Source organism: Plasmodium knowlesi (assembly GCF_000006355.2).
Source record: "Plasmodium knowlesi strain H genome assembly, chromosome: 13".
NCBI lineage: Eukaryota > Apicomplexa > Aconoidasida > Haemosporida > Plasmodiidae > Plasmodium > Plasmodium knowlesi.
This window is the reverse complement of record NC_011914.2, coordinates 2071986-2084160: the sequence shown is the minus strand read 5'-3', so window position 1 is coordinate 2084160 and position 12175 is coordinate 2071986. Positions and strand designations below refer to the sequence as shown.

General features: G+C 38.2%; 4 protein-coding genes across 4 annotated transcripts; 3 read left to right on the top strand and 1 right to left on the bottom strand.

Annotated features, from left to right (window-relative positions):
• Window positions 1-91: 91 nt before the first annotated feature.
• On the bottom strand, window positions 92-1459 carry PKNH_1346500 (conserved Plasmodium protein, unknown function; the record flags this gene model as incomplete). Its single annotated transcript, XM_002260843.1, has 1 exon — window positions 92-1459. One exon carries the CDS (start codon window positions 1457-1459, stop codon window positions 92-94), a length of 1368 nt encoding a protein of 455 aa, XP_002260879.1.
• Window positions 1460-2647: 1188 nt separating this feature from the next.
• PKNH_1346400 (p1/s1 nuclease, putative) lies at window positions 2648-3643 on the top strand (the record flags this gene model as incomplete). The annotated part of the gene is made up of 1 exon (XM_002260842.1): window positions 2648-3643. The coding sequence occupies one exon, from the start codon at window positions 2648-2650 to the stop codon at window positions 3641-3643; it is 996 nt and encodes a 331-aa protein (XP_002260878.1).
• Window positions 3644-6123: 2480 nt separating this feature from the next.
• Window positions 6124-7122, top strand: PKNH_1346300 (p1/s1 nuclease, putative; the record flags this gene model as incomplete). Its single annotated transcript, XM_002260841.1, has 1 exon — window positions 6124-7122. The coding sequence occupies one exon, from the start codon at window positions 6124-6126 to the stop codon at window positions 7120-7122; it is 999 nt and encodes a 332-aa protein (XP_002260877.1).
• A 1719-nt stretch (window positions 7123-8841) lies between these two features.
• Window positions 8842-11718, top strand: PKNH_1346200 (mini-chromosome maintenance complex-binding protein, putative; the record flags this gene model as incomplete). Its single annotated transcript, XM_002260840.1, has 1 exon — window positions 8842-11718. One exon carries the CDS (start codon window positions 8842-8844, stop codon window positions 11716-11718), a length of 2877 nt encoding a protein of 958 aa, XP_002260876.1.
• Between the last annotated feature and the right edge of the window lie 457 nt (window positions 11719-12175).

Here is a 12175-nt window from a genome sequence, read left to right as displayed (position 1 = left end):
TGCACTGACCAAATAGAGATGCATGTATCCCTGTCGAGTAGACGCGAAGACATATAACTGTGACCTACTGAACGTCGCACTGCGCACGGAGTTAACTAAAGTGTACGAGGATGTTGAAAGAGGAGAAAATGTCCAGGCCATTAGCCCGTTCATACTCTTCCAGGGCATTTTTTATGGAACCCTCAATTTCATCATGCTCATCCGAATCTATATGGACACTTTTGGAACTGACAACAGTCACACTAATACTATTATTTGAGTACGTAATAAGCTTTACTTTAAAATTAGGATTACATATTGAGTGCATAATGCAGCTTTCGATCTTTTTACTCCACTCAAAATTCTCAGCGTCGTTTGAAAACTTCTCATTCAAGTGTCCAAATAAAATGGACTTGTTAACAATTTCTGTTAAGACATCTTTACTTAAATTTTTGAAAAGAACATTTTCTTCCAAAAGAGAAATACACATATTAATTTCGTTTTTCTCTTCTATCAGTTTGATCATTTCTGTAAATTTTTTTCCTTTACTCAAAAAAATGGCTATAACATGAGAAATAACCTCTTTATATTTTTTCCCAATTTTTTTAAAGTTAATAAAATTGCCAACTTTGGAGCTGTTGCTGTTCATGTAGGTATCAAAGAGTTTTTCGTTTTGTGCCTCTTCATTTTTTGCATTTTTTTCAATTTGCTCCAAAGATAAATTTTTATTAATCAAGCTCGAAACATTCTTTTCGCTTCTTTTAAGTTGCTTCATAATTTCTTCCTCTGTTAAATTCAAATCATCCATCATCCTCTTAAAATAATCGCTATCTATGAGTTCTTTGCTTTCTTCTGGTTTTAAATTACTCACTAACGAATTGTCATCTTCCGATGTGAAATGTTCCAAAAAATTGAAATTTTCCTTTTCATTTTCGCATGATGGGGTACTCACTGTATCATCTCTATTTTCGTTTTCTTTTATATTTTTTAGCAATTCTGCGTTTATCACACATTCCTTCTGGTTATCATTCATCTTTTCTTTCGTCCCATCGGTTCTCTGAAGATCATTTTGTCCAGTCTTTATGTCAGTCTCAGTACTCACCCCATCACCATTTTGCATGTCCTTCGCACCCCTACTCTCTAAATTACGCACATTGGGAAATATTCTCCTTTTTGGACGTACTAATGGGTTGGGCTTTTTGCCAAATTGGGATTCGCCCCCTATGGCATGTATTCTCAGGTAATGGAAACATTTCCCCTTTCTTCTAATTCCCTTGCAGGGGGGAAGTCCTACCAAACTTCTTTCAACATGAGGGACTCTCTTTTCGGGACGGAAATGTTTATTTACCTCTATGTTCGTTATTAATATATTGTTACTTGGCGAGAGTGTGCTAGCTACAAAATGCGCTTTGCAACAGTTGAGCGCCTTCATAAAAATGTGTAATGAAATATTCAAGGTAGGAAAGGAGAATAAATTCATTTTTCCCCATTTCAGTGTTGTAAGAATGTGCACGGTATAAAATCCTAATTTATCAACTTTTTTTTTTTTTTTTTTTTTTTTTTCCGTGGTCCCTACATCCCCAAGCCTGATTCACACTTTTATTGGGGTTACTTTTCTGCGCGGCGTTATGCAGTTACGCCGTGCTTTGGGGGGGGTTACGGCTGGATCGTTCCTTTTGGGTAATTCGCATTGTTGGTATCTACCCCTGTTTATATACTGCGCCGCCTTGCCGCCATTTTTTTTCTTCACCGATTCGTCAAATTGCTAAATTGCCAAATCGCCAAATCGCCAAATCGCCAAATCGCAGATATGCACTCCCTCCATCCTTTGCATCTAACCCATGATGCGGTATGAACTCCCCCCAACTTGCTACATTTAAAATCGTACAAATGGCGGCAAATAATTCATTCATTTATTATTATTTTTTTTTCTAAAAAGAAAGGATAAGCACCGCATTTTAAAAGCGTAATGAGTAGGCATCACTTTGCTTTACCACTCCTTTTTATTTTACATACCCACGGTATAACGCAATATTGTAGAAGCATTATGACTTAGCCATCTTTTTAAAATCTCTTCTACGTTTAATTATACATGTATAGTTTATGCCTCTTTCATCGCCCGTTGAGTTAGCCCCATGTTGTACGCTCAACATTGTTGTTGTCACTTAACTTGTATAAGTATATCCTATTTTTTTTTTTTTTTTTTTTTTTTTTTTATCGCCATTTCTCCTTTTTTTAGGAAATCGTATTGGCCTATAAATTAGCCGATCTTTTGATCACCGTTGAGTTGTCAGATATATAGCTTTTCCTCCGCTTGGCTTTGTTGCTATTTACTATTTTTTCTTATCTTGGTATTCCTTTAACGGGGTAGTATATGCGGATTGAGAAAACCCTACCGTAGCACATGAACCCGTTTAGTCATTAATTTTGTGCTCACCTGTTCATTCACACGTTAGTGCGCTACTGTGAGCATATTCCAAAAAGGGGATTTCCATTTTGTATGACCGAAGCACACACGCACAAGTGGTATTATCCAGATTGGAACTCCGATATTGGTTCCTCCCATTTCATTTGCATGAACAAGGATCCACGCAAAGGAATTTTCACTTGCTCCATTTAGGAGGCTAACCTTTTGAACATATATTTTCATCCTACATACACATAAAACATGTTTCCAGCTGTGCGAGTAATTTTCTTCTTCCTATCCACCTTACTGTTCGCCCATGGAATTTCCTGCTGGTCAGACGAAGGGCACTTGCTCATAAGTGCCATCGCCTACGAAGGGCTCACTGATGATGAAAAGTTTGTGCTTCAAACAATTTTTAAAAATTACAAAGAAGACAATGATTTCAATGACCCCGTGACAGCAGCAGTATGGGCTGATCACATAAAGCCAATTGATTATCACTACACTACTAAAGTTAGGAGAATAGGAGGACTGGAGCTAATGAACAAATGGCACTACACAAGCAATCCATACAATCCAACGAATATTCCCTTGAATGAGTACCGTAAGAAATATTACCAAAAGACGGATAACGCATTAAGTGTATTGAAGAGCATTTTTACTTCATTAAAAAATATGAACAAGCAAGAAAATCATGGGACATTTTTTTCTTACAATTTTAACTTAAGATACTTTATCCACATTTTCGGGGATATACATGAGCCATTACACGTTGTCGAATTTTTCAATAAACATTTTCCCGAAGGAGATAACGGAGCAACATTAATCAATATAAAGTATAATAATAATGTGGAAAAATTGCACTACCTATGTGATTGCGTTTTTCATACCAGGAGTAGAAGATGGCCCACCTCTGGGATGAAAGAAATGCTGGAAGAAGGAAATGCCTTGATGAAGATGTACCCCCCTGAGTACTTTGGAGACAGATTAAAAAATGATTTAAGCGATTTAGAATATCTAGACTTTATCGTTAATGATAGTTACACCAAGGCGGTGAATGATATTTATTCTAACTTCCCACATGATACCCTTAATAGCAAAACTCCCTACGTTTTAGACAATTCTGCTGTCGATAAATTAAAGAAAATGTTGAATGAGCAAATAGCTCTAGGAGGTTATCGTCTGAGGCGATACTTAAAAATTATGATTGAAAACGTACCGGATGATCTTGTGAAGGTGAATAAGTGTAATAAATAGAAGAAAGTGTATGTAATGGGTGCCCGACGTACGCCCTTATTATGCGCGTTATACTTGGTACATTGACAGTTGGGTACATGTGCAAATTTTTTGCCACTTGCTGAATGCGTCTCTCGTCAGTTGGGAAGGATATTCCCCCTGTCGATACACCCCCTCCATTTTTGCTAGTCCTATAGTTTAAAGGATTATGCAGGAAAAGTTTTTCAGTCCATGTACACATATTCACCGTTTAACATTTTTGCCAATTTTTTTTTTCCCTTGCACCCACGATTATTGATTATATTTTCTGTTCAGCTTCTGCACGATCGTTATATCGTATGCAGGGATAAGTTCACAACCGGTTTTACTTCTAACATGTACGTACCCCCTTCAGGAGATTCCATCATTTATTGCATACAGCTGTTTTGCGGATGAAGTACCACTTGCCGCGAAATACGATTTAAATTCTTTCAAAAGAGTGCACAATATATGCATAAAAAAAGAATCACCTTTTTTTAATTAAAAATTTTTATGAATACACTTGTACTTTACCCAACATTGCACATCTGAAAAACGTTTCCGTTTCCTCTCTTCCTTTCTGCAAGTATTTGTTACGCAAGAGGGGAAAAAGTAATAATAAATAAAACAATAAAGGAAAAATTAGAACAAAGAGAAGCAGTTCTGTGACCCTGAAAAACAGCTTAAAATTAAACACCCAAAGGAGCTCTTCCATTTTCGTATCATCAACCATAATTAAATTTCGTCGTGTCTTAATATCATATTGAAGAGCGAAATAAGGATGGCAAAAAGGATATACACTTTGCATACATTTATGGGATGTACATAGATCGAATTTTGGCGTACACAGGTGCACACATTTGTATGTATGCGTGTACACCACTGCAGGGGAAAAGGAATTTTTTTTTTTTTTTTTTTTTTTTTTCCTTCAGACACGCAAGAGGCCATACAATTTGTTGTGTCGCAATTTTTAAACTTGCATTTTCGCATTTTTTGGTTAAAGTGCTTCAAGTGCAAAGCTGTTTCATTGGTTCGCATTACTCTCATTATATAAATGTGTGTATATATGTATATACATACGTATATGTTGTATGCTTTTTTTTCCAACCCAATTTTATTTCCCCATTATACCGGTACACTAATGAAAACGTTTCGCTTGAATAACTTCCACCTGAGCGCGCCCCCACGGTCAGCATTTTCCCGCGAAACGTTCCTAATTTAAACATATTACTAGGCAAAAATAACATTTTCATTCTGTCTAATTTATCGGTGCAGTGCGAATGTGCGTTACTCCTGCATAATCCTGCATACTCCTGCGTGCATATGTTCATCCACATGTGCATACATTTTTGCTGACCCAGTAAACACCATAATAATACTTAATCGCTAGTTAGAAGGCACATTTAAAAATAGCGAAAAAAGGACATTCATCTTTTTTAACAATAAGATAGTTATAGTGGTATGAAGAAACAACGCATGGCTGGTATACATCAAAATTGAAACATTACAAATGTTTAATCAACCGTTTTTTGGATGTTCAAAAAGTTCTGTCTATGACACTGGGGTACACCTTTTGCGGAGTTTCGCTCATTCAGAGTAGTTATCTTGCTTCTACGTAATTTGCCCCTCTTTGCATACCTCTACTGCGTTTCCTTAATTTATTTTTAATTTTCTTTTTAGCAAATAAAAACTATTCTCCTTCTCTGTTTTTCTTTTTTTTAACCGCTTACGCGTGCATTTGTATCAAACCCTTTTGAAATAATTGTAACGCGTAGAATAACTTGCAAAATGATGATCTTACAATTGTAGTGACCCCTAGCTGGTCTTTGACTAGGCGGAGAATCCCCTCCCCCCCCCGTGTTCATTTTGCCCCGTCCTTCGCAACCACGTTTGATTACACGTAAGTACATAGATACATATTGGTGCACCTATTTTTAACCACTCCCGTTATTAATCCTCACGTTGGGGCTGCATGTCGTGTAACAACCCCTCGCATCGGAACAGCTCAAATGTGTTCATTACTCTCATGTACTAAAGTAGAGATGAAGAATGTTCCCTCTTTTTCTCTCTGAAAAACTTTTATGCTTTAAGTTTAGGAATAAGTTTCGTCACCGCCTCTACAATTTGACCTTGTCACACATTTTCTCTTTTAGCCACTTGTCTGTTTAGACGTACATTGCCTTCTTATCTATTGGCAACACTAAGTAAGAGTTTTTTTTTTTTTTTTTTTTTTTTTATCCATGCACACTTTGTTGTGATGCAACCTTCGTAATGACGCCTCCATTTCTGCTTTAAGTATATTTTGAATTTAAAACTTTTAAAAATTAATACATCCATGTGAGTTGTACCTGTCCACCGTGCATATATTCTCGCGCATTGCTCACTCCGTCTGTTTCCCCTTTTGATGCTCGCGTGTAGGTCGAAACATTACCTCGATAAGGAATAACAACACTTGCACTCTCGCATGTGCAATATACACATATATGCATGCGCAGCTACACGTGATCGCCATGAGGAACCCAATACATGCACTGCTATTCTTTGCATTTGCCTTTATCGAAAGAGTTGCCTCCTGGTCAGATGAACCACACATGCTCATAGCGTACATTGCATACGAGAATTTAAACGACAATGAAAAGGCAACCCTAGATAGAATCTTGAAAAATAGCCATGATAAGAATTTTGATAACATCATAAGTGCAGCAACATGGCCAGACCACATAAAAGCATCGGACCTCAGGAGATCCCATCATTCATTCCCATTTGAAAGAAATGAAATTCTAAATATCTTTAACGATTGGCATTATATAAGAACGCCTTACAACCCCATGATGGTGAATTTACCTCCCAAGCATTTATATGGCCATATAGGGAAACACAACGTAGCAGGAATTTCAAAACACATTTATAGGACTTTGGTGAGCATTAAGAAGAAGGCCAAGTATGGTTCTTACTATTCATATAATTTCTACTTAAAGTATTTTATCCATTTATTTGGTGATATTCACCAACCACTACATACACTTAACTTCTTTAATGGGCATTTACTTAATGGAGACAAGGGAGGAAATAACATTACTGTATCTTATGGAGGGATGAATAGTAATATACATTACTTATGTGATAGTATCTTTAACACTAGAAGGAAAAAGTGGCCCAGTGCAAATGTACAGAAAATTAAGAAAGATGCTATCAAATTGATGAATTCTTTCCCTCCTGGCGAATTTAGATCCCAGCTCAGAATTCCCAAAGACAAAATTGGATACATAGACACCATTGTGCATGAGGCCTACGACTTGGCTATTGAATATATTTACAAAAAATTACCTGTAGATGATTTATCTAAAGGCAAAATATTTCCCGTTAACAAAACCTTTGTGAAGCAACTAAAGGATATTCTCAACCGCCAGATGGTTTTGGCTGGGTACAGATTAGCGGAGTATTTAAAGGACATCCTCAATAATGTTCCAGATGATTTGTAGATATCGCGCATAGGGGTAACGAGGGAGGGGGTAGAACAACCAAGCCATGGTCAATTTCTTTACCAACTGGGACAACCCCAAATAGACATTTACCCTTTGGCTGCAAGTCCTACGTGCAATGTACGCCTTTCCGTCAAAGTTTCCTTATAAAAGGGTTTTTCCCCTATGTCATTACCAAAGGCAAATATTTAAGTTTGCGTTTACGTTTGCGTTTGCGTTAGCGTTAGCGTTAGCGTTTCTAATTTTGCGTTTTTATGTTTGCTTCTTTACGTTTCCATTTCTAAGTTTTCGTTTTCAAGTGCACAATTTCAATAATTTCTTTTGTCTGCGTTTTCAGGCCTCTCCCCCCATTCGTAAATTCACCACCTCGAACAGGGGGATGTCCCGACTTGTTTACATTTCCGCTTTAAATTTCCGTGCATATCTAGAGCAGCTTCTCAATTTTGATGAATTCTCAAAATAATGTTGCTCCTCTGTTGGTTATTAAAGTTGTGCAAATTAAAGGAGTGGACAAAAAATGCACAGTTTCAATGCAATTGGTAGGAAGGGGCGTGACCACCCTGTGCCCATTTGCGGGTCTGTGGAAAAGGCACGTTTGCCTCTCACACGAGCTGGCAGTATGTAGGTTCCCCTTCAGTTATGCTCTCTTTCCCATGGCACAAATTATTTGGGGGAAGAGCAAAAACAGACGAGGGAAATTCCCCCCATTGGAGGTTTTCATCGCTAGGGGGTGAGCAAGGAAAAATAAAATAAAATAAATGCTAACACGCAAAGGAGTACCAACCATGAAATACAAACTCGAATTACATCATCGAATTGGTTACAGGCGTTATTGATGCGAAACTTTTTTTTTTCTTTCTTCTTTTTTTGCCTTTATGTAGCTTTTTTCAACCCTCACCCTAAATAAACTTCTTCATTTGGGAAGAAGAGAAAAAAAAAAGAAAAAGAAAAAAAAAGAAGCTAAAACTTAGTGCTAACAAGATTTACATTCCCATCGTAGGGAGAAAATAAAGCACTTACTTTTATGTGCAAGAAAAAAAAAAAAAAAAAAAAAATGCACAAATTGAAAAGAATATATGTCTGAGGATAACTCTCCATTTGGTGACTCCCTGCCGTGTGAAGCCTTTTATGTAACCCACAGTAGATACGTTAAACATTTCTGGAGAATAGATAAAGTAAAGTATGAAAAAGGGGAAAGAAATTTCCGAAATTGCACGACCTTTTTTTTTTTTTTTTTTTTCAGTTCATTCTACGTGATAGAGAGGAAATAAAATCGGCGCTCCGTGGGCTGAGCAGTGGCGAAGGTAAAAAGGGTCACAAAGATGCATATATATAAAGTACACATACAAGTCTGACCTTACGCGTACCTTGTGCTTACACAGTTGGAGGCCTTTCAAAGTAAGGGTCCTCACACCTATACAGAAAGCGCTATTAATTGATGCGTTAAATGAAACCGCTAACGAAGAATTCGTCAATGCAGGTAGTTCTGCAGAGCAAAGCACGCTGCAACATATGAATGATTAAGTGGCAAGTACAAAGCCAACTTAAGAAGGGTTATATGGCAACCCGCTTCTTTGCAGAAATGCAGTGAAGCACCACTTTTGTCGAATCTTCAACATACATACATACATACATACATACATACACACACACACACACGCACGCACTCTACGTTTCAGTCCATCCGCCGCCTGAACCCCTTCTTGTCATACATCCAAAATGAACGTACTCACCCAAATCGACGACTGTTTCGCGAATTATATAAAAATTCATGGAGCGCAGGAGGTGGACTCCTACTGGGATGAGGGAATTGTGGTGAACAAGTACATCGAATTGGGAAATGGGCACGAGAAAAAGGGGAAAACCCCAAGTAGTACAAAGGAACATGTGGAACAGGGCAATCAGGAAGACGCGTCGTCTGCGCAAAAATCAAACTGTGGTAATGAGGGGGGTCTCAATTTGAGTAAGTCAACTTTGGCAAAGGAAAGCCTCTTCACTTGCAACGATGTGGTTGAAGAGTGCGTGTGCTTAAACACGGTCGATAATATAGAAAACCTTAAGGACGCCACCCTAGTCAGATGGACATGCATGGTGCAGCAGATAATTTCTCCAGAAAGTTACGTAGGTATTTACAAATTAAGAAATAAGAAAAACGGAGAAATTGTTTTGAAGAGCTCAAAATATAGGGATTACATCGATACGGATGACAAGTGGGAAATCATGGAGGACAACGAAAAGAAGAACGTTGGAGAATATTACGAGCTAAATTATGAGCAATACTGCAAGATGGGGGATGATGAAAGGGGGACCAAGGACACACACCATACAGGAGGGATGAACCCTACTGATGAAACTAATCCTCAGGTGAAGAATAAATCAACCCCCATCACAGCAGGAACGAGCACCAACCAGGTAGACCAAGAAACATGTCCCAAAAATTATGATGAGAAAAAAAAAGATCACACTGTGTTGAACAACCAGAGTGAAGACATACCGTTCTACGAAAGTGATAACAATTTTAAAAAATATTGGAAAAGATATTTATTTCTCTGCACCAATGTCCCGGGAAATAAAAGTACCTGGGTGAAAGAACTGTGTGAGTATTCTTCGTACTACGACAATTGCGAAAATTTTTTAAAAAACGAAAGCGTGAAAGGTGGCAATGTTTGGGCGGGGAAGTGTACAGCCATTTCGAATTGCTCCACTGATGAGGAGGGCAATGCTGAAGGTGGCGGCTTCTCCACCGATGATGTGCGTCTCTCGCGGGAAACCATCTGCAGTAGTGAGTTTGAGCCCGAGGAGTGGGCCACGGCTGGTCACGCAACTAACCAGACAATTAACCACGCAACTGACCACACAACTGACCGCGCAACTGACCAGACAACTAACCGCGCAACTGACCAGACAACTAACCACGCAACTGACCACACAACTGGTTTGCCAATGGACACCATCGTCAGTGGTGCACCGAAGAGACCCCGCCGTGACCCCGAAAAGAAGAACAAACTCAGGTGTATCATAAAAATATACGACGATAACAGCCAGTACAACGGAAAAAATGAGAAGGATTTTCTAAAACTGAATGATGTAATTGAAGTAATTGGAATATATCGCAAACATCAAATAAAGCACTTTGAAAATTGTGAAAAAAATTTGAACTTTTATTTTTATTATGATCAGAATTTTTTAAAATATCCCTGTATTCATGCTTTTCGGTACATCAAAGTCAAGAGATTTAATCCTTTGAGTAGCTGCATATTATTCAAAAATGAATTGTGCAACATTTTACAGAGTGGTCCTTTCAGCACCGTCGGTGAGCTCAGGAGGCATCTCCTCATGTATATCTCCAACATATTCTCCCATGATTTGCTCCTTGCTCATTATTTCTTCTTTTACTTGTGTGGCAGTTATATTGAGGAGAACAAACTCAAACTGGGGAAGATAAGTCTAAACGTTTTTAACATATCGACAGATGGTGAAAGGTGCGCATCCCCCACGGAGACCACCATGGAGGAGAAGCAGAAAATCAGTGAAGGTGAAAAGGAAGAAAAGGAAGAAAAGGAAAAAAAGGTCTCACCGAAGGAACCCCTTCAAAAGGGAGAAAACTGTTCAAAGATGATGGATGAATATAAAGAGGTGCAAAATAAGTCGTACCCGAGACACGCTATCCAAATAAATAAGATGATGAAAAATTTAGTTCCACTGTATAGGTATATTCCTCTCTGTCTAGAAAAATTAAGCAGCCAATATTTAGTATCGGTAATGAATCACCAGAATGGAGAATTAAAAAAGGGAAAACTGCAACTAGCAAATAATACCTACTTGGCTTTTGATGAATGCGTGTTAGATGAAGGGAAATGTAACACCATTAGTACTAAAAATTTTCTCTGTATAGAAAGGCTAATTACATCACAGGAAATCCCATTCATCTTTAACACAGACATTACCTTCGAAACGCAAAATAACGTTTTAATTTTGTCCAGGAAAAAGTCTATGTATGTAAATTATGTGGATATTCACATTCCTGTGTGTCATCAAAGGGGAAAGGGTCACGGGGGTGTAGGCCAAAGTGGTGTCATTTCGGCGGGAAAAGTGGAGCAATCCGGCTTGAGAAAAATGGATGAGGTGGAAAAAGAAGGAAAAACTGAAGAGAAGGGCCAAGAGAAGACCGAAGGGACGAAAGAAGAAGGTGCACATGGAGACGCGAAAAAACCTTACAAGGAAAACGAACCTGAGAAGAACTTCTCCGCTATTTCGGCTTTCTCCGCCGAATTCATCAACACTTGCGAAAATTACTACCCCAAGGAAGATGAACTAATGCAATTTAGAAGGTATATAAATTATATTCTCTCGAAAAGCCACCCCGCAAAAATACATTCAGATGTAACGACATACATCACAGACTCTTTTGTGTCTCTGCGACAGACGAGCAAAGATGTGAATCAGTTCGTTTTAAACTCATGGATTTGCATGTCTCGAATTTGGGCCTTTTCTGAGGGTTGCAATGAAATAAGTAGGGAGTGTTGGGATTATATCATGAAACTTGAAGCTGAAAGGCGCTTGCGGCTTAGCCAATTAGACGCGCTTTACATTTGATCGTTTTACCTATCATTCTGATGCATCCGTGGTATCACTTTTGTCGTGGCGTATGTCATGTGTGGTATGTTCCACTCCGTTTTTGTTACTACGTATTTATTTATTTTTTTTTTTTTTATTCTTTTCATAATTGCAAGACGGTTTAGCCGTACCACTGCAAGTAAACATATAACCCATGGCACATTCTCACCGTTTAGTTTTCCTCTTAAGCAGAATTTATAATTGAAAAAATGGATGTGCTTCACACAGAGGGGGCACTCAAGGGGAAGGAAGAACACATACCGGTGGAAAGGTGACAATTCTTAGAGTACTTTCCCCTTTTGCGCTTAAAGTGGCAGTTCTTTAGGTAGCTAGTTGATCGAATGAATGAACTTACCCGCCTTTACTTTTCACGATCTCTTTACTGCACACACCTTGTACGACACACTATGGTTAATTTTAACTTTTCAATTTATTT